At 48.8% G+C, this 22,893-nt stretch overlaps 1 protein-coding gene across 1 annotated transcript; it reads right to left on the reverse strand.

Moving 5' to 3' along the window:
* Positions 1 to 1,092: 1,092 nt before the first annotated feature.
* Positions 1,093 to 22,748, reverse strand: RNF169 (ring finger protein 169; the record flags this gene model as incomplete). The annotated part of the gene is made up of 6 exons (XM_083855282.1): positions 1,093 to 6,424; positions 8,249 to 8,348; positions 9,036 to 9,148; positions 9,742 to 9,888; positions 14,590 to 14,666; positions 22,415 to 22,748. The coding sequence occupies 6 exons, from the start codon at positions 22,746 to 22,748 to the stop codon at positions 5,222 to 5,224; spliced, it is 1,974 nt and encodes a 657-aa protein (XP_083711408.1). The 3' UTR covers positions 1,093 to 5,221.
* Positions 22,749 to 22,893: the final 145 nt, after the last annotated feature.

A 22,893-nucleotide genomic window follows, 5' to 3' on the forward strand; every position in this document is an offset into this window, starting at 1 on the left:
CTGCCCCGCGCCGTGGTGGAGTCCCGACACTGGAGGGATTTAAAGCTGCGTGGACGTGGCACTTGAGGACATGGGCTAGTGGTGGCATTGCAGTGCTGGGGGACTCGATGACCTTGGAGGCCTTTTCTAGCCCTAACTATTCCATGGTTCTATGATCTCCAACACGTTACAGCAGCCGTGTTGTGTGGCTGAGGCACGTGAGGAGGATGATGCTTATTCCTCCTTAATTAGACCCTTCGTGTTCAGCTTGGCCCCAGCTGCCATGACAAGGAACCCCCCCCATTTTCCATTGCAGGAGATGCCATGCTAAGCTGGATGGCCACTTGGACCGATCCAATTTAACTGCTTTGACGTAGGATATCAGATTTACCTTAAAAGATTCAGCAGCCGCAGTCCGGTCTCCTGGCAGATGCACCTCCCTGCAGCGAGAGCAAATGATGGGTTTTCACCTGTCTTGCTCAAGCTTCCTATTAATGAACCCCTTTGTACCTGTGCTCCTTTTGGTGGGAATTGGGTCTGGCTTGGTGCCCTTGGCTGTGCCAAGACATTCCCAGAGGAAACTGCGCATTGTCCTCAGTGTTTTTGAGCGCAGAGGGGCTGGGGGTGGAGCAGGCACCAGTCCTTGAGCAGCCTCTGGCAGCACTGCCGGTCACACGGAGGTGCCAGTGGAGCAGGAATTAGAGAGAGGAGAGCTTGAGTATGTCCTGCTGCAGATGCCAGGGATCCAGAGAGGATGGGTGAGCAGCACCTGCCTCTCCCTGCCCACAGGGAAGCATGGACATGTTCCAGTGGGAGAGGGCTCAGCTCTGCCAGGGTGCCACACAGACACCGCTGGGCTCCCTGGGATCTACAGCTGGATTAACCCCAGCCCAAACCCAGCTGTTGGGAGGTCAGCCTCGGATTAAAATGGGTTTGTCCCGAGAAGAAGCTGAACTTGGGTCTCTGAGCTTTTCCAACCAAATGATTTTGTCATTCTACAATTACTCCACAACCTCCTTCAGATGGAGGCAAGTGTCACCTGTCTGAGACAAGCAGCAGTAGGATCCTGCTTGTTTCCAAGAACAGCAAGAAGCAGGGACTTTCACTGTCAGAATCTGGTTTTATTCTGTTTGAACCTCGGCCTTTGCCCTGCAGTTCAAGTCCTGGTTGCTGTTAAAACAAACACTGTTATTTGTACACATTTGTTGGCATATTTCTGGTTTGTGACAATTGTTTCACAAGCAGGATTTACTCTGTTTCAAACAACAGAAGCCACAACATGACAGATGCCCGCATGTCATTCCACTCACACATTTCACACATGCAAGTCAGCGGTCCTTTGGTGCCTTCCATCGCTTTGTAACACATTCAGGTGAAGCCACGGGGGTTCAGCGGGGACCAGAACGACCGTGACAGTTTGTAGCCAGCCGGTGCTCTGCTGGCGAGCGGAGAACACAAAAGCACAACGATTTAAAGCGTTATTGGAGAAAAAGTGTAGCGACATCTAGATTGGTTCTGAACAGTTCGACAGCAAATCCCAAGGAAACCAGGCGCACCCCCCGTCCGTGCCCAGCTGCAGGTTCGTTTTCCCGTTTGCATAGTGAGGAGCTGACTCCAGAGCGGTGTTCCACAGGCACGGGGAGGACGGGACGGGGTGGTGCCAGGTGCGTGCGGCACTCGGGATCATCCCGGCTCCGTGCTGCGCTTCCAGCCCCGGCACATCCCGGGGGGCTCCACCACGGACACTGGGGAGGTTCCGTCTCGCGTCCCCTACTGGGCCAGAGGGTCCAGGTTCCCCCGAAACGCCTTCCCTCATGTGCGGGACAAGCTCTTTGCCAGCCTTCCGCTGGACAACCGGGAGACAGGGCAGGGCTGTGGGAGAGCCCAGGCGGAGCCCTGCCCTCGGAGCATTGCTAAAGGCTTGTTTTCTAAAATCAGTGAGAGTCTTTAAGGCTTCGATCTCCCCCTTTGCTTTCACTGAGAAAATACAAAGAAGCGCTTGCTCAAGCTACACTTCATGACTACTGTGCACTGCATGTACAATAGCATTGGAAGAGAAATACTGACAATATAGAACAACGTCATACAATCACCTGGCATGATCCCTTTTGGCACTTTTCCTTCATTTATCTCATCTCGCTGACTCCGAACACGGACCTTTCTGTACGGCTTTTCCCGGGCAGAGAGCTCCAGAGGGTCAGAAAGCAACTTTCTGGGAGTCGGTGGCATCTTTGGCAGACACAGTCCTTCTGTCACGGAACCAACCCCAGCCCCTCCGGATTAGACAGCTTCACATTTTGGGAGGACACTCCCACGCCCGTGCTGTCCCACGGCCAGCACGGAATGCCTTCATCCCGAGGGGAAGGCAGCTGAGGGGTACAAAGGACTTTCAGAGAAGAGTGAAGAAATACTTGGTTTCATTTCGTGCTGCATCCACCATTCAGCAGGAGGTATTTTCCTTCTCAGCTGGCACGATTTCTGGCAAAGGTGGTGTCATTCCTGACCTTTACAGGGGAGAGGCTGGATATTCCTGCTCGTTTGAGTGTAATTATTTACAATTTTTGTTGTTTTTTGCAAGCTTACACAAACTTGGGAGAGTGTTAAATTAATAAAACATTCATCCTGGCTTTGCATCGCCGCAACTCTTCCACGACACGATGGTGATTCCGCATCCAAAGGTCTCCTGGAATGCAGATGCCGTGGCCTGTGCGTGATGCTTGGGGAGTTGGGATCTCTGTTTTGGCGGCAGCTGGGTGCACGGCTGCCCCCAAATCCATTTTTTTTTTTGGCTGAGGACAAGCTCCAGCCCAGGCACTGCCTCCTACACTTCTGCCCAGCTTGGATTTGGGATCAGGAAATTAACGCACAAACCCCTAAATATTTATAATTTTTTTTCAAAATAAGGTATTTAAGACACTGGCCTAGTGCATTGGGCTGTGAAATCTGTTTTAAGAGGGGAAAGAAAAGATACATTCAGTGTGTAAATCTATTATTTTTTTTTTTTTGGTGGTGGTGGTGTAAGCAGCCCAGGCCCAGCTGCACCCCCACAAACACCACGAGAAAAAGGAAACTGTTTAGGGAAGTCTGTTTGGGGCTCCAGGGATGAGCCACATAAAAAGGGGGCCTGTAAAAATAATTCTAAATCTAAATGCACCTAGGAAGTGCATTTTGCAGCTCAAAATGTTGGGAGAAACAGCATGGATTCCGTGTTAAAGCTGTGGATTCCCTCCTGAGCTCCGAGGGCAGATCCAGGCCATTGCTACTTCTCTCTGTGCTGTTCTTCTAGGTCCAGTCAAGGCTCTAATTCCTTAATTTCCTTCTAATTCACAGCTGGACAGAGGAGCAGGTTTTGGTTTGGGTCAAAAGCTGGGCCTGCTTCAAACAGCACCTGCTGAGGCTGCAGCTGCTGGGAAGGCAGAGCAGGCCAGGTCTCACCAGCCCCAGGTACAACTTTAACCATGCAGTAGTTTGTGTGGCAAGGAGATACAGAGATAGAGATATATATTATGGAATCACTGCTAGAAGATTTCTCAAAACAAAAGTGTCAATCTGTTGAAATATAGTATTTAAAATATATAAATTTTACCCAATAAAATATAGGATTTTTTTCTTTTTTTTTTCTGTTTTTTGTTTTTGTTTTTTTAAATCCAGTTCGATAAGGAAAAAAAAAACCTGCCAGGGTCCTTGCAGTGAAAAAGAAAACCAATTCCTGTTTTCTTTTTGACTGTTTAAGATGGAGGGAGACAATTCGACCATTTTTAGATAAAGGAAATTGGGCAATGCAGTTGTCTTAGATCAGATCTGTCTGTCTATGTGCCCTGGCTGCCCTCCCTTGCCATGATCCATAGGGAAGTTTGCCCCTGCACTGTGCTCATCCCAAAACCAGCCCTGCCACCTGGCATGTGGGAGGCAGGAGTGGATAATGCCACAAGCCCTGCCAAAGACAAAGGTCCCCATAGGCCTCAAGGGTCCCAGTGAATACTCTGCAAGGCAGTTGCCAAGGACTGAGTTGAAAGGGTACTCTTTGAGCTATGTTACAGAAAATAATCCATGAAATTAATCCATGGAAGAGGGTTAGAAACACTCAGAGGGTGGCCTGCCACATCTGGGCAGAGAACACCCGCTCCATCAAGCCCAGGCTCCGAGCCGGCTCTGCTCCAGACTCAGATTCATACCTGGATGTTTTTAGTGCATCACTCACCTGAGCTTTCTCAGTGGATTGAACCTAAAGGCAGGAAGCTGGAGCAGGGGCAGGGCAGCTGTTGGGACAGCTGAGCTCCTGTCCCATGGGCTGCCTGGAGAGCACAGCAATGAACCAGATCCCTCAGGATGCTCCTCTGGGACATGCAAGGACAGCCCTTGGGGTCCTGAGAGAGCTTTTAACAGAGCAAGAGACATGCCAGCTGGGAGGATGTCCTTCCACAAACTCCCTGGACAGCGTTTCCCTTTCTTCAATACTATAGGGAAGAACAGGAAACCCTCTCAGTTTGGAAAAGACATGGACTGGGAGAAAAGCTCCCTGGGTCCCAGTGCTCAGCATGTGGCTCCAGATGCTCCACCTGAGCTCTCTCCCCTGTCACGAACATGAAATTATAAATCCCTATCAGGTTTTTCAGTAAAATCCTTATTCTGAGTCTTTCTCTTCACTGCATTTGGCTTTCTGCTTCAAGAAAGTGACGAATGATCTGTACTGCTGCTGCAGACAGTGAGATACATTCATTTAAATGTACTATGGGGGGGCTCTGTTTAGGACTCCCCAGGAGAAATACAGAGCATGGGTAAGAGGCTGACCCCACAACCAGATGCAGCCTGGGGGACAAAATGGGGCAGGCAGAGAGGAGAAGACTCTCAGATAGTTTCCACGAGCAGAGCTCAGATTTCTCTTGGCAAGGCATGGTCCTCATACCCCATGTTCACAACCCTCCTAGCTGGGGATCCCTGGCTTGCCCAACTGCATGTGGAGGCCTTGCAGTGTATTCACAGGGATGACAGACAATTCCTTCACACCAATGGACCAGAGAGGATGGGAGGACTTTTTTTCTCATTCTCTCTCTTTTTTTTTTTTTTTTTTTTTGGTAAATCTGAAAGGACGCTGGCTTCTCTCTGAACTGGACCTAGAAACGTCTTACCACCAAAACGAAAAAACAATTGTGTGGGTGGGAGTAGGGCAAAAAATAGTTTTCCTATAAGATAATCTGATAAACCTCATTGTCCTCTAGAAAGGCAACATTGTCCAGCAGTGCTACTTGGCACCCAGAGTGCTCTTTGACCGCAGCAGGTACCGATCCACACGGACTTTCCGCCTGTCCACTGTCCTGTTCTCGCTGTCGAAAATCCGCTGCAGGTGCAGGGCCAACCTCCTGTCCTCCTCCTCTTGCTGGAGCTTCTGCTCCACATCCCGAACCTCGGGAGGCAGCCCCACCTCCCCTGCCACGTGCCTCAGTCTCTTGACGGAGCCATTGTGCTCCAGGTGCTTTGTTTTGCAGCGTCTTTTCCGGCCCCGTCGCAGCAGCGGCGGCTGCTCCCCGATGATGTTCTCCACGGAGTTGCAGGTGCTGTTCTGTACGTTGATCAACTCGCTGTTGTTCAGGTATTTCAGCTGCTTCTTCCCCGATGGCTTGATGGGCACTCCGAGCGTGCTGCTGTCAGGCAGCGATGCACCGACACCCATCAGTCTCCTGCTCAGCATTTTGGGGCCCAGACTAAGACAGGATTTGTCCATGAATGTATTAACTTTTAGGTCAGGGACTTCAGCCACTCGTGTGTTTAGGGGGGTTACATTTGATCTCACATCTGGTTCAGCAGCACCATCATCAGTGGTTAAGGCCTGTGAACCTCTGTTCTTCTCACTCCCTCTTCCCAGCTTTGTTTCACTGACAGAAGGGAAGAAATCCAGCTCAGGGCGAGGCTCTCCTGTTGTGTCAGGTGGAAGGTGATCATCCTGCACTTGTGGCTGCTCTTTAGTGCAACTGCTGGAGTTGGTGATGTCAGGAACCACGACATCTTCCCCAGGCTCCAAAGCCAAGGACGTAAGGGTTGCTTTGGAGAGAGTCTTTTTGATCTGACGCTCCTGAAATATCTGCTCCCATTTTTTCAGTATTCTAGGACTGGCTTCGTAGGTTGTCGGTTTCTGCAGGCTCCGGTTCAGGTTTCTGGGGGTGGATTTAATGATGAGGGGGCTGAGGACTCTGCCATCAGGAAGCCTCTTTGGAGGAGTACACGGGGAGCAGACAATAGGCTTGAAGTGGTTGAGCTCCTCGGAGATGCTGTCGTTGCTCTCGGGGCTGATGGAGCGCTCGGGCCGGTGCAGGGCCGACAGGGAGGACACGGCGCCCAGCACCAGGCGCTTCTCGGCCGTCAGGTCCGGGGCCGACAGGCAGCGGTGGTTCTGCGTGGATGACAGCACCCCCAGCAGCGGCGTGGACGTGCCCGTGAGGGGCAGCACCTGCAAGGCAAGGCAGCACAGCTCGGAAAGGGGCTCATGGAGCTGCACACGCAAGGGGAGACCGGGAGAATGGATGGCTGCCGTGCACAGCTGTCCCTGACAGTCTCTGCTGGTCACAGTGCCTTCCATGAAGGATGTGGGACATGAGCAACCGACTCTGGAGTCCAGCACAATCTGGGTGTCAAATTTATTGCAGCCTAAGAGCTGCTCTTGCCACAAGTAACAACCACTCCAATGGCAAAATCACACAATCATGGGATGGTTTAGGTGAGGAGTGACCTTAAAGACCATCTCATTCCACCCTCTTCCATGGGCAGGGACACCTTCCACTAGACCAGATTCCTACAAGCCCTGTCCAACCTGGCCTTAAAATGTGTTTTCTCTTTACCTGGATAAATCTGCCCATTTAGTGGTGCTGATAGCTGGATTGGATGACCTTAAAGGTCTCTTCCAACCTGGATGATTATGTGAAGACAGGGAGAAGCCAAGAAGCACTGCACTGCCCTGGGTGAAGGAAACCATACTCCTCAAGGGAAATGATCTCCAAATTATTTTTTGCTTCCTCCCAAGCTGTGGGAGAGAAAGAATAAAGACTTGGCCCAGGTATGAGAGTCGCCTGGATGTGGCCCCTGGGGATGTGGGTTAGGGGTGATTGTGGTGGTGCTGTTGATGGTTGGACTTGACAGCCCTGAAGGTCTCTTCCAACCTGGATGATTCTGTGACTAAGAGCAACATTTCTTGTCATCTCTAAGACTGTCCCTGAATGCTGCTACACTTGGCCATAATCCTGGCACAAATAAATCAGAGAGGAAACAACACACACAACTGCAAATGGTCTTATTCTTAGCATTGAGATGAAATATTTTTGTCCGGCAGCTAGTGCACACAATAACAGCCTTTCCCTGCTTAGTCCGAAAGAAGGATTTTCTACTTGCTTATTTTGAGGTCAAAGTAAGTTTTGGGAATACCCTGTACTGGAACACGAATTGGTCATGTCCATAAGGCTACCTCTTAAAAAAGAAGGAAGCCCTTGGAGGGAAGGTAAGCTATGGATCTTCGCTTTGGGCTCAGTCCAGCTCCTATCAGCTCAGATGGCAGATTGCACAGGTTTCTGTTCCTCATGGGATCTCTGGAATCTGAACCCTCTCCTTCTCCATCAGGGATGAAACCGATCCCAAGAAGGAGGGGTGTCAGCACGAGGAAGTGGAACATCCTAACAAGAGGAGCTGGGTGGCTGCCCCATCCCTGGGAGTGTTTAAGGCCAGGTTGGATGGGGCTTGGAGTGACCTGGGGTAGTGGAAGATCTCCCTGCCCAGGGCAGGGGATTGGATGAGCTTTAACTTCCCTTCCAACCCAAACTATTCTATATGATCCTATGAAAATCAGGCCTTTGGATCTATAGTATCAAAGTGCCAACATACCCTGTCTGAAAAGCAATGAGTTTTGTTCTGGTTAAATAGCTTTGGAAAGAAAGGGAAAGGAAGAGAGGATTATTTTCCTAAACTTCTAAAAGATTTTTCTTTACCTGGATGTGGATTTAGCCTTGAAAAGAAAACAAATCACAAAACAAAAGCCTCATGAGAACCCTTTCAACTTCCAATTAGCCTCCAATGCTACCCAAGAACCCTGACACCTGTCTGCTTCTCTGTTTATTAATTCCTTACCCGGCAGGTTTTATTGGGAGCCACAAGGAAGCGATTGGCCCTGTGGCAATAACACAGAGCCACAAAGCCCATATTTTATATCTCCAGATTACCAGTGCTGTGTAACCTCAGATAAGAACATTTACACACACAGGAACCTGTTTCCAGACGCTGCCTGTACCTTTGTTTTGGTGGCTGGGGCTGATCTCTGCCTGCTCTTGGATCTCTCCTGAATGGTGTCATTGCAGCTCCGACTCCTCTCCACCTTGGAGATTAAATTCCTGAAAAGCAGATGGGTGAGAACAGGAGACCGTTTGTGACCTTAGGAACAACCAGCTCAACAGCCCTGGCAGTTGCTCCCTGTGGGAGAGGCATCAGCCTTGGCAGCACCTGGCTGGCAGAGACACTTCTCATGCCCTCAGGGAAACAGGATCCAGGAATCTTGGATTTGCAGCAGAGTGCCAGTCTGCGCTCACGGGCTCCACACTGAACACACGGACACCTCCACCCACAGCTCACAGTGAACTGAGGGCAGTGCTAATGAGGAACCTGGGGAAATCCCTTTGCTGCTCATCTGGAAACACACCTGGTTATTCAGCTGCTCCCACTGCATCAAGCAACAGCTTTCCAGAGAAAAAGCTCTTTGGGGCTGATGCTATCCCTTCATATCTGTGCTGGAGAAGGAACCAGCGCTCTTGAGTTCATCCTACAGAATTTTGATTTCTGACTAATGGTTTAAACCTACAGGCAATGATTTTTTTCCTTCATGGGACGAACATTAACTTTCTTAACTTCCAGATAGGAAGTAATCAGACAGATACCACATTCTACCAATGAGTCTGCTCTAAAACTCCAGAAAAAAATCACTAAGACTAGAACCACCGTTTGAATTAGAGCATCTCAGGTGTGTTTAAAACAAGTCCGAAGACCATCTTAAAAGGACATTAAATAAAGTCTCAGCATCTTACCCTGAAAGGAAAGCAAAGGAGTAGGCACTGGTCTTGGAAACAAAAGCTGACCGATGTGTTTGCTTGCCCTGGAATGGTTCTTCATTCTCGGAATCCGAGAGACGTTCAGGAAACTGAAGTCAACCAAGGAAGAGTTAGCTGACATGTACAACAAAAAGAATAACTTGGAAAATAAAGCTCTTTCTTGCAAAGTGTTAAAGATCCCCAAATCCCCCCTTTCTGATTATACTGAGAGGACATAAGGCATAAATAATACAAAAATAAGCACATAGCTCCTATATATAGCTGTTAGTCATAAAAGAAAGGTAATTTCCTGCAGAGCCTCCCAAATGAAAAGGGAAATAGGCAGAAGTCAGCACGAAGAATGTGCTGAACTTCAGTTGTACAACTTCACTGCAGAAGATTCATGGAGATATGTTCATGGAAATGCATGCAAGCCTGAAAACCAAGGATATCCCCAAAGCTGAGGGGATCTGCTGTGTTAGGAAGAGTCACACAGTAGAGGGTAAAAAGGAGGACAGAAACCTCTAGAAGAACATCTGCAGTCATAACAGACCTTAGAAGACAGTTCTCATTAACAAGGAACTTTATAATCTGCCAGCTCATAGCCTTCATGAACTATAAAAACTCAATCAGTGAATCCTGGAAAGCCAAAGAATGAAAACTTTGATATGTGGGCAGGAAGGAGAAGCATGAGCTTACTTACACAGTCTTGGTTCCCTTTCAGCACTACAGATTCATCTTTTTTCTGCTGTTCCTCCATTTTTCTTTTCCCTACGTCCACGTCATCTAGAATGAACTTGTGAATCAGATCCTCAGATGTCTTTTCTTCTTGTAGTTTCTCTTCTCTGAGCTGGAAATAATGACAAGAGAGGTAGAGTAGTTATAATTTGAAGTGCTACACTTTCAGATTGGTGAGACCAAGAGTTTAGTCACATAATTTAATTCTGTGCCTTCATTTCTCTACTCCAGGGTAGATCCACTGCCTCTCTCTTGCAATAATGTGAAGATTGGTTTGCTTCTATACCACATTTGTGTTTTATACACAAGCATCACGGATTTCATCTTCTTTGCAAAACAACAAAGGCACCGTGAGGCCCAGGGCTGGACAAAGCCTTCTCTGCCACTGCATTTTCTGAAATAAAAGCTTTTCTCTACTTGTAGGTGATGATACTACATATAAAAATGTGCAAAACTAGTTTCAAGCAAGCTGTGATATTTCAGTTTTAGTCTTCCAATGGCCTGATACACAGCACACACAATTTGGCAGACACATAAGCAGCAGCATCTCAAATAAAAGGTGAGATGCAGCAATTCCTATGTTGGAAGCTACACGAGAGATGAAATCCCACTGTTTCACCAATGTATTGGGATGGAGAGGATCCAGAGAGGCCACCTCACCCCTGACAGCTGACTCCACACTCAAAGCTTGAATTCAGTTTCAAACACAGAGAAATGCCAGGGAATGCCAGCACCTGGGACACAAGATACATAGACTCTGATGGGCTGCCTGTCCTGCTGCACTATTTTGCTCCTCCCCTTTTCTGCCAGGACCATTTTTTTTTTCACGCTTGCTATCAAAACCAACGACTCCCTTTTTCTCCTCCTTTCCACTACCTTTTCCTGATGAACAGGCTTGGCAGAACACACTTCAGATAACACCATCTGACTGTCCCTGCCCAGGGTAACCAGCTTCCTTCCCCCTCCATCACCCAGCCATTTTCCCACCTTATGTCTTGCCTCTTCCTCAACTTACACACAATCCATGAATAGTCTGCATGTATCTGTATATAGAACAGATCCTCCCTCGTTCCTCCCTCCACCCTCCATGCAGAAATTATCTGGACCTTTGATTGACACATCTTCATCCCGCTTATGAACCACAGCACTAGGAATTCATATCCCTGGGTTTTTCCTCATATTTGGGCATAGGCATCTCAGGTGCTTAAGAAGCTCCCTAGCTCAAAAAGGCAGTAGGGGATAATGCAACAATTCCTCATTCTTCCAAAAATATTTAGTGTTTTTCTTCCATGCTGGAGGAGGGGAAAACCCCAAAAATAGGGACATAAGGATGACAAAGAAAACAGAGTTCATGAGGCAGTACAGGAAAAGCACATTGTGATTTTCTAATTGGGAAGGACCCAGACCCTCCCAAATCCAAGCCCCCAGAGAGGAGGAAGAGAGAAACAAGGAGGAAAACAAGGAGGAAACAAGGCAGAAACCAGGAAAGACTCCACTGTTTGTCTGATTGTTGGTGTTCAGCAAATATTTTCAAAGACTGGCTTGACTCCTTGCTTAGAGTTGTTTTAAGATGTATCTTTAAATTCCTCATCTATTAATAATCTCAAGCAATAACTACAACAGTGTCTGACTAACAAAGATTGTGAGCACATGATGCAGACATGACGAATAGTCTGCTCTAAGTCAACAGTATTTCTGCCCTTTTTGAAGCATCTGAAAAACAAATTCATATCAAGATTTATCACAAAGTTTTTTTGGGTTTTTTTGTTGGGTTTTTTTTTTCTGGCTGAAATACTACCCACCACTCGTGTCCCTCCTGTACTTCTCATGTGGAAGAAAATTATATGGAAATATTCACTTTTCTGGCTAAATTATAAAATCAAAAGACACAAGCAAATGTAACAACACACAGGAATATTTAAGGATTTTGGGGAAATCCATGGCATAATTAGTGTGGGGTAGCAACCTAAGCTTTGCTGATAGTGACATCAAAAAGGCAACAACAGGATCCTAACCCTAAGTAATAAGATACAGAAAGGAATTTAGTTCCAGAATTAAGGTTGCAAACAAAATCAAACTCTAATGATAAAATCTGTACTAATTACGAAAATAATAATTTGAAGTAGCTTTAATGTAAACTGTGTCCCAGAGAATTTCCTTCCAGACAATGCTGTGCTGGGACAGGCGGACAAGAAACTGAAACAATGTAGTGTGAAACGTACCCTGGGAGAAGGATCTCATGTTATCTGAGTAGCATCTCTGAAATACTGGATGCAGGACCAACAGCTGCTGTGAACAGCATAGTTATCAGAAAATGCATTTTAGTCCTCTTGGATACTGCAACTCCAGGGGGAAAAAAATGCTGCACAAGCAATCAATAATTGTTCACTCAAGAAATGCCCACTTCAGGACCATTTTCCTGACACTCACATTTATGTCCAAAAGTCTGGCAAACTCACGTTTGGTATCTTCTCTTCCCTCCACAAACTGTCCAGGTTTGCTGCCTCCCGGAGCCTGCTCCGTCTGCCCTGGCTCTGGGAAGCTGCATGTCAGCACATGCCTCAGGTAGGAGTTTCCCTCCCACTGTGTGTGCTTACAAGCAACAGACTTGCTTGTGATAGAAAGACAGCTGGACAGGATGAGCTAGGGTTTTAGTACACAGAAATCACAGCCTCCTCTGGAAAAACATAAAATGCAAGAGCACCAAGGGCACGAAAGAGGAAAACCCAGTCTTGCTATCCTGCACAGACAGCAAGTATCTATCTCATTCTGAAAGCCAGCTGAGGAAATTAAGCCGTGAGATAATCCACGTCAAATAAAATTTCTTCAGTACATAATTATGGTACCACTTTGTTTTCAACTCCAAAAAGCAGGGAAGCAGGTCCAGAGTTCAGATTTATAAAACAACTCACATCTGGGAGATGTAAAAAGGTTTGGAAATGCTCCTCAGGAGGAAAACCAGGCTATCCCCGTTCCATGGGCATGGAAGCTAGGATGAAACCCCAATCATATACAAGCTTAGATTCCCAAACCTGAGTTCCTGTCTCCTCCTGCCTATTTCAGAAGTTCAGAGACAACAAGAAACTCTTGATAAGTAGCAACAGTCACAATTTTGCTTCCCAAAAACCTCCTGACAGGAGGGTAGGGACAGAGGAGAGTCAATCTCTCATGCCAGGTAACAAGACAAGAAGTAACAGGGTCAATTTGCACCAGGAGAAGTTTAGGTTTGATATCAGGGTAAATTCCTTCCCTAAAAGGGTAGCCAGTCATTGGCACAGCTGCCTGGGGCAGTGGTGGAGTCCCCATTCCTGGAGGGATTTAAAAGCCATGTGGATGTGGCACAAGGGGACATGGGACAGTGGTGGCCTTGGCAGTGCTGGGGGAACAGCTGGACTCCAGCTCAGACGGCTTTTCTCATCCAAATGATTCTGTGATTCTATTCTGATTCTACGAATAAGGAAACAGTTCTGATTCTATGAATAAGGAAACAGTGTGACTGCATCATCAATTGTCATTTTACCAGCAAAACTTCACTGCCATTTCCTCTTAGGTGACGATTCACATTAGAATCTCCTCCCACACGGCTCTTTCAGCTGAGCTTCACAAAAAGCGAGCTTAAGCTGGCAGGAGGAAGAAACCCATCTCCCATCTGTCAGGGAGCAAGAAGGGGAAGGCAGCAGGCTGAACAAGAACAAGACGAAAACATGCCCAAATGCCAGAAAAATGGTGAAGTATTTCCTTCTGACTGGAAGGGAAGGGAGAAGTGTTGGCACTGGACTGCACACGGTGCAGTCTTTTTGCTGAAGTCAAGCTGTAGTTGTAAAAACCTATTCAGCTGCAGCCTGACCTTAATGCAAACATGCTTCCTTAAACTTGACAGAGAATTGCGGCTGAAAATGCCCCAAGTCCCACGACTTTGCACACAAAGTATCCCTGCCTTCCTGGCAAGGCATCTCAGTTGGAGTAGAGTTTGCAATTCCCATGATCAGTTAATTAAGTAGTCAGCCAAAGCTATCTTAGTAACCTGCAGTGACACTGCCCATCAGTGTCACTGCTAATTCCACACATGGAGAAGCAGGAGGGAAGACCCTTCCATGCTTTTTAACTGTCTCCTCACACATAAGCATTTCCCAGACTAGTTACTTACCTGAAATATCACCTATTTTCCTACTCAGACAAGGCTGATTTTTAACCCAATCAGCCTCCCAGCCCTTTTTACACTTGTTGATATCTACAAGTAAAAACCCAAAAAATTCTTCAACAGTGAAAACCCCCTCAGGTTCCTCTTACCCAGCAGGTAAAATAATCAGCAAGGGGTTGGACCCATCTCAAGGGAAAACAAGATCACATAGATCAAAAATCTAAAAAATGTTTTCGTGGACTTTAATTCCAAACCAGGTGAAAAGCCTTTTTTTAAATTTTTTTTTTTTTTTCCTTTAGATGACATTTTATTCTTGGCTAAAAATAAAGCTCTGGTTTGGAATAGTTTGTTTTTGAGGAGAAGGATGTTTGAAGAGAAGGAGATGCCTTATGCTGCAAAAGCCTTTATGGAATTACATGCACAACCAAGCAGTCACTCCAAAGAAGGTACATTTCCATGTTCTGGAAGGCAGACTAAAACAGCAAAATTTGGCATCTACAGGCTCAACTACAGCCATTACCTGAACTGGCTGAACAGTATAAAGAGAATAAACGACCTTTGTTACAGAACAGGAGAAAAGAGCCCTTCAGGTTTCCCTACAGGTAGGATGGCATTCCTGCAGGAAATCCAAGTTACTGTGGAAGAAAAAACACAATTACCCAAAATACTGACCTTCCTTAGCTGGCTTTCATACTCTTCTCGGAGTTCTCCTGTTTTGCTTAATTTAATGGGTGCTCTGAATATAAAGTCTGGAAAGAAAAGGGGAGAAAAATGGAAATACTTTTTAGTGCAGGATAACTGGTGTTGGCCATTACTTCCCAAAAAGGGTGAGATCTCCACAGGCTGCACAAGAGCTTCTGCAGCACTTTTTTCAACCCCAGATGTTTATATTCTGCCACTGCTATCACAGCTCTGTTTAACATACAGAAACATCGGGAGGAGGATGGCCAAGTAATCCCACTTTGCACTTCCCGAGTTTCCTTTAAGATTCTCAAGAGTCCTTGACAAGCAGTTAAGCAATTAGGGAGCATTGGGAGGATGTAAACAGGGGTGAAGTAACAGCCTGGAGATGTCACAGGGAATCTGAGTCCCGGGAATAAACCTAGGCTTTAGGCAGAGGGAATCTAAGTCCCAGGAATAAAGCCAGGATTTAGGTGCCTGCTGCAGCCGGACACGCCAGGCACACAGGATGCCAGCAGCAGCCCTGCACCCCCAATTCACACCCCTGCCCTCCTGCCGCTGACGCCAATGCCTGGAGAACACTCCCGTTTTCTCCATAATGCCTCCTCCCCATCCATGCCCTGCAGGACTGTCCCAGGAGCTGGAGCAAGCACAGCCCTTTTCCCGCTCGCAGTGCTCTCCCCACATCAGTGCTCGGAAGCCGAGCAGGCAGGATGCTCTGTCTGGCAGAAGTTCCCTTTCCTGCTCCCACTTCCTCCTCTTCCCCTCAGGAATTCAGAAGCCAAAGCATACTGGCACAGGGTTATAGCTTAACTTCTATCCCTGAAATCTGTTATTCCCAAAGGAGTCCTGTGTTTGTATCGGCCTCAAATCTCCCTCCCACTTCTGTGCAGTGCAAGTCTGGGCAAGTTGCACTTCTGCTGAAGGAGCCTGGAGGGAAAAGGGAACAACCAGAACAAAACAACAACCCGTGGACAAACATCGTGGCTCAATCCATATCAGTATTCCAGGCAGAGTGCAGCACAGTTCATCATCCCAATGTGCTACAGTCAGGATGGAACAGGTTTGAGCAAGGAGGAAACATCAGAGGTACTTCCTTTTCCCACCCTGCTAAAATTAAAGGATATAAACCAGCAGCTCCACCACATGCTTTCACAGAATCCCAAAATTATTTAGGCTGGGAAAGATGTCTGACACCACTGAGTGCAATCTGTGACCAATCCCACCTTGTCACCCAGCCCAGAGCAATGAGTGCCCCATCCAGCTGTTCCTTGGACACCTCCAGGGATGGGGACAGCACCACCTCCCTAGGCAGGCCCAGCCAATGCCTGACCACCCTTTCAGTGAAGAAATTCCTCCTGCTTCCCAAAGTGAACACCCCTGGCACAGCTTGAGGCTGTTTCCTCTTGTCCTGTCCCCTGGGAGCAGAGCCCAAAACCCACCCCCGGCTGCCTCCCCCCATCAGGGAATCGTGGAGAAACAGAAGGTTCCCCCTGAGCCTCCTTTCCTGCAGGCTGAGCCCCCCTCACAGAACTCCCCTTACACAGGAAGTGTTTCTATTTGGCTCAAAATGAAAGGTATACGGCAGGGTGGGTGAATCAAACACCCAGTGACCAGCTGGCGACTGTTTTGCGGGGCGTCCTCTGGTTCATGGCCACATTCTCTCATCCCTGGGGATGGGTCACAGCCCCGGTGCCCAAACACGCCATGTACAGACTGATGAAATCCTGTTACCACCCATCCCGCCTTCCCGTTTTCCCCTTTCCAAGCTCCCAGGGAGCCCTGTAACTTCAGGCCCACCCACTGGCAAGGGTGAATGCAAACTCCACAGCCTTTGGAGCTCTGAACAGGCAATGCTGGCGATGCCAGAGCTGCACAAATCATAAAGCATTTCTTTAATATTCGCTTCAGAGGGAGAAAAATAATCTCATGTAAGCAAACATTAAACACATAGATTATAAGGCCTTTTTTCTCATAAAAGAGCTGCTATTTCCTCTTATTCACACGCCTGCACGAGCCAGGCTTGTTTATAAAGGAAAACATCCCAAGTGTCCCTACACATGTGATAAAAATCCCAAGCAATGTTGATGCTGGGGAAGCCAGGCTGCATTCCTTGCTTCTGCTTCCGCAACCGGCCATGCTGGAAACCTTCCACTGGCTTCCCAAAACATTTTTTCAATTGTGTCCTTGAGCAGTTCCAGTTCTTTGTGAACTTTATCAAGCTGAATTTCCACGGAGACAGTCCCAAGAGCAGGAGCAATCTGTAACTCGCCTGCAGCAAACTTCAATTACTTCTCAATGTTTAAGGCTTGTCTCCAGAGCTATAAAGGTGGAGTTTTCCCCTTCAGGGCACATGCTAAGCTGAGGGAAACATGAACCAGGAAAGTTGAGCCACATCAACTCTCTCATTTCTCACTTGAGCTCAGCAAGCCAGAAGAAATTTTAAATAATGGAATAACATTACATTTAAGTTGTGGTGGTTGAGCTAAAGGGCTCTAACACCAGGTGGATACAACTTTATCAATAGTATCTTTATGTACCAACTTGTATATTTTATAGATGGGTCAAGAAGAGACGAAACCCCAAATTTTCAACTCTGTACAAAAGAGAGGAAAACAAAAATGTATGCAAAGATGTATATCCGCATTTCACAGAACTCCAGAATGGGTCAGGCTGGAAGGGACCAGAGTGGCTCATCTGGTGCCACCTCCCTGCTCCAGCAGGGCCATCCCAGAGCACACAATTGTGACCAGAGGGTTCTGGAATATCTCCAGTGAGGGAGACTCCACACCCTCTCTGGGGCAGCCTGTTCAATGCTTGGTGACTGCTAGAAAAGAAGTTCTTCCTCATGTTCAGCTGGAACTTCCTGGGATCAGTCCCTGCCCATTCTTCTGGTGCCACTGCTGGGCCCCTGGAGCAGAGCCTGGCCCTGCTCTGCCCCTCCCTGCACACAAGGACACCCAGGAACACCCAGGGCTGAGGGCCTCTCTCAGCTGGGGCTCCTCTCCAGGCTGGGCAGCCCCAGCTCCCTTAGCCTTTCCTGGGCGTGGAGATGCTCCAGCACTCCATATGGACACAGCATTCCATAGGAGTCTCCAGGGCTGGGCAGAGGGGCAGCATCTCCTCTGCTGACAGAGCAGAAGTGTGCTGCACCCAAGGATGTTTCTGTGGGCACAGAACCATTCCAAGTGGAACCAGATCAGTCCTACACAGGGAAGACAAGATGACCAGAGCATCATGTGTCTTTCTCTGGCACAACTCTCCACGCCAGTTCTGGATGTCCAGGTCCAGGACAAGGCTGTTCGGCTGGTTCAGTGTGTGCCACAGCATCAGACAATAAAGAAGGCAAAATCATGGAAGAAAAGGCTTTTTACTTGATTTTGCAGCAAATCTCCCGCTTGCCCTTTCTCTCAAGTGATCTGTGGGTCAACAGAACTGTTCTCTGAATGAAGCTGACTCTGAAGGGCTGCTGGGAGGGCTGCCATTGGGATGCTCCTTCCAAGCCCAGCGAGAGCACTGAAACAGTTGCAGTGGCAGGATCAAACCTAGCATCTTGCTTTTTTATGCTGGCAGACAAGAGTTGCATCCTATTGTGCTCAGTCTTGGAAAAAACAACTGATTTCTGCACTATTTGAGAGGACAAAAGATTTTCTAATTATTTAACACTGGTCTTCTTTATAAAAGGCATGAGACTTGCAGCCTCGATCCCCTTGAATGAGCCCATCCTTTCCAGGCCAGCATGGAAGTGTGTCTTACACACCATCTCCGTGGAGCCGCACTCCTGAGCAGCACATTTTATATTTACTGGGAAAAGATTCAGAAACCTCCATCTGGCGAATTCAGCAACATGGGCTAACTAAAAGTAAAGCTGAACTCGATTCAGAACCCTTTGGTTCCCTGTCTGTCGTTCAGAGGCTCCTGGGTTTTGCCAAACTGATGCCATCAGGCAAGTCCCAGCTCTGCCATCAGCAGTGAATCCCCCTCACCCTCAGCCTCCATGGAAACTTTCAACAGGCTTTGCAGTTTCCATCTCCCTTGAGGTTTTCACTACTTTTCCTTTTAACTCCTGGCAGTTAACACTTGCAGCCAAAGATGAAATCTTAAATGTTTTCAAAACACAAAACAAAAAGTTAGGAATTTTATGACCCTAGCACAGGTGTAACCACTACTCAACTGGAAAATTATTTTCCAAGAGTTAATGATCCACTGCCATGCCTCTCACACTGACCACTGGGGCTAGCTCTGGCTCTGGTCCTAATCACTCTCTTCATTAAAGGCTTTAACAGATTAAAAATAATTTAAGTATTTTGGAGAGCTGGAGAGAGGGAACGAGGAAATAAATGGAGGTGCAAGCCCTCAGACAGCCTCACGGCACAGTTACTGCCCCCAGAGAGGGACTCTATCCTATCTTCCTAGGAAATCTTAAATTTTACCCATCCCACCAACAATACAACACTGGGACAAGGAGGAAAAAAGAGATGGTGTCAGTTTTAATCAGTTTGATGTGGGGAGCAAATCACCGCTTTTCCCAAGACAGGGAAAGGCTTCTTCGGGATTGCCACTTCCAAACTTGTAGCACTGTGGTCTTGAGAGAAAAAATAACTAGTGACAGGCTACAGAACAACAGAAATGACAGGAACTTAAGGAATCACCAGGAAATGCTCAAGAACTAGACTGGTTTGGTCCAGCAGGGAAAGGGGAAAACCACTGCCAAAAAAAGACTGGGAGGGAGGAGGGGGAAGTCATTTTACAAGTCCGACAAAAACACACCACCCCTCTTACACGAGCGTCAGTTACTGATTGCTGTGCATTGCTGCTGGGCAGAGGAGAAACAAAAGAAATCTGATTCTCTGAAATGTGAATGTACTTATTTTCTCACAAATCAGGCTGAGCACCTCGCCACAAACATATTCTGTTCCTTCTCCTTGGTCGATTGAATCCTCAAACACACACCCGCAGTCTCCAAGCCTCCCATCTGCTGCTCCTCTCTGCCTTCCAAGAATTTCACCAAGCAACTGTTTTAATATAAGAAACCTCACTTAGCAAAGCATTGCAGCCAGCACTGCATCCTTAGCTCAAAGTCTGGCCTTACACCAGCACCTAGGGCATCTTCCCAGGTGCTCTATGGAACCTGGGGATTTCCACAGAGAGGACGTGGGACCCGTGGGCCACCTGCATCCTTTAGGAGCAGCGGCTGGAGCCAGGCTGAAGGCAGCAGGGCAGCTCCCAGGGAATCAGATGCCCAGGAGCTCTCAGGCAAACCAGGCCTGTGCCAAGACTGGGTTTGCCTGAGAGTGACAACACAGGCAGTGTGTGTCTCCACTGATTTCTACCCAGTTTTCTTTGACAAATGTCATGACAAGGACTTTGACTTTATACCTAGTTGGACACCTGGTGCAGAATCTCCAGCCCCAGCCAAGATCTGAGAGCTCCTTAAGCCCACTATTATGGATGAATCCCAAAGGGAATCACAAAAACCGGTATGTGAAACCATTTATTAATAAGCTGGAATAATCAAGGTATGTCAAGTGGTCACACCAAGTAGTTTTAAAGGTTCTGCACATTTAAAGTGATTTAATTAAATACCTGAGCTTGATCAGTGTTTGGTAGCAGAATCACATCATAACTGAGGTTGGCAAAGACCTCTGGAGACCCAACCCTTCTGCTCAAGCAGGGTCAGCAGGAACAGGCTTCCCATGTCCATGTCCAATTGGGTTTTGACTCTGTCTGAGGATGGAAACTCCACAATCACCCTGAGCAACTTGTGCCAGTGCTTGGTTACCCTCAAAGTAAAAGGTACTTTTCTTATGGCCAGTGAAACTTCATGGGTTTCAGTCTGTGTCCCTTGCCTTCTGTCCTGGCCCTGGGCACCACTGGGATGAGCTGAGCTCTGCTGCCTTTGCTGCTCCCTCTCCAGACATTGATATATACATATGTATATATATATATATATATATATACATTACATGTCCATTGATAAGGTTATGGTGATCAGGAGAGATTTGTGAGGCTTGGGAGAAAGCAAATGTCACCCATCCCTTCAGACAGGGCACGGAGGAGGAATGACAGGGTCAGCCCCACCTTGATTCCTGGGAAGCAGCTATTCCTGGAAACCACTTCCAAACAAGGACTAGGTGTTTGGGAGGTAGGCTGCTGGACTTAAGGAAAGCAGGCTTAACCAATGTCTTCCACGGTGAGATGGCTGGCTCAGTGGATGAGCACAGAGCAGCAGATATTGGAAGGGACTGGACAGATCATCTCATTCCACCTCTTGTCATGGGCCTTCTACTATTGCAGGTTGCTCCAAGCCCCATCCAACCTGGCCTTGGACACTTCCAGAGATGGGTGAGCCACAGCTTCTCTGGGCAGCCTGTGCCAGGGTCTTAGCACCTTTACAGGGAAGAATTTGATCCCAATATCCCATCTAAACCTGCCCTCCAGCACTGAGAAGCCATTGCCCTTTGTCCCACTCACATCTCCCACAGCTCAGGACAAGCAGAGAATTAAAATTAATTCTGCTTAAAAAAGCCCAACCAAGACACTGCACAAGCATTCCTGCAGCATGGCTGGGTATTCTCATCCAAGCTCACCTGGCTGGGTCCATTTAAGCATGACTGACAGCACTGCCCTGGAGCAGAGTCTGACTCGGGGAGTTCCCACTGTCCCTCCTCCGGAGGAAGCACTCCCAGAGCTTCAGCTCAGCTCCCTCTGGACAGCCCATCTGTTCATTGATTCAGCAAATCCTTCTGTGTGAAGGCTTCCTAAATCTCTTCCAGGTTAGTGGGGTTAGTTCAAACCACCAATTTAAGCTGTATAAGCTCATCCTGCCAATTCTTCCCACAGCCAATTAGAGGGTGCTGACACAAGCATGAACCGGGAGACCAGAAACACACTCGGAAAGGAACGGGCTGGGCTAAAAGGATGTTTATCTGTAGCTTAAATCCTTGTTTGCTCTGCAGGGTTCCCCTCAGCACTGCTATGTTGCTGAAGTGGGCACTGCTGCAACACCTCTCCAACCAACACACCCCAGGGCATCCCAAGTTCCGACAGCAGCAAGGTGGGCATCTCCAGCAGCTCCCACCAGGAAAAAGCAATGCCACTGTCTCAGACGAGGATTTATTTTGAAGGGAACACAGTGGGGCAGTTTGCTAGGAGTTGAGGAAGGCATCTAGCTTTGGAGGCAGGCAGGAAATGTCCGACAGAAAGCTACGAACACAGGGATGATGGACTTTTTTTATGTCAACAAGGCAAGGCACTAGGACTTCCCATGGTGCAAATCCCTTCCTGTCTTGATGCAGTACAGACCTGCCCAATTCCTGGCAGCACTGTTGGAACCGTTCACTTTTGGGGCAAGGTTATCACAAAAACACCAGAGGAAATGGGGAAACATCCTCTCAGCCGGGCAGCCCCTCCAGAGGATGATGCTATCCATTGCCTCCATCTCCCTATGCCACAGAGCAGGGTGGTTCAGCCCCCATGCCACCTCCCCGCGAGGCTCTGCAGGACTCGGGGGGGCTGAGCCCCACAAACTTATCACAGCTCCCACGCCCGGACACCCGGGCCGGGCTGAGCCCCCGCGAACTTATCACACCTCCCACGCCTGGCCACGCCCCCGGGCCGGCCCCGCCCCCAGCAGACCCCCCCCCCCCGCACTTCCCGCCCGGCCCCGCCCCCTCGGGCTGAGCCCCCCGAGCTCATCGCGATCCGCGGCGGCCACGCCCCCTCCGAGGCCACGCCCCCGCCCCGCGCCCCCCCCGCCCCTCCCGCTCCAGGGTTGGGGGGGGCGCAGGTGCCGCCGCCGCCGCCGCAGCCGCACCTTGGTCCGGCGGCCGCTGCTCCCCGCCTGCTGCTCCGGCCGCCGTGGTGGCTGCGGGCTCGGCCTGCTGCCGCCGGGCCCGTGTGGAGAGGCGGCTGCGGCACAGCGGGCAGCAGAGGCCCGGGCCCTGCAGGCAGCGCTGGAAGCAGGCGAGGCAAAGCGAGTGGCGGCACGGCGGCGTCACCGCCTCCACCAGCGCCTGCCGGCACACCGGGCACTCGGCCACCGACAGCACCACCGCGTCCTGCTCCTCCTCGGCCGCGGGCCGGCCCCGCCGCCGCCGCCCCCGCACCGCGGCCCGGCCGCCGGCACCCGCCGCCGCCGCCGCCGCCATCTTCCCACACTTTGAAGGGCCGCGGCGGCCCCGCCCCTCCCGCATAATTCATGAGGGAACGCGCCCCCCGCCTTTTTATTAATGAGCCCTATAGGCCACGCCCCCATAGGCCACGCCCCTCATGAATATTCATTGTCGCCGCAGA

This window comes from Zosterops lateralis (assembly GCF_965231275.1).
Source record: "Zosterops lateralis genome assembly, chromosome: 2".
Taxonomy (NCBI): Eukaryota; Metazoa; Chordata; class Aves; order Passeriformes; family Zosteropidae; genus Zosterops; species Zosterops lateralis.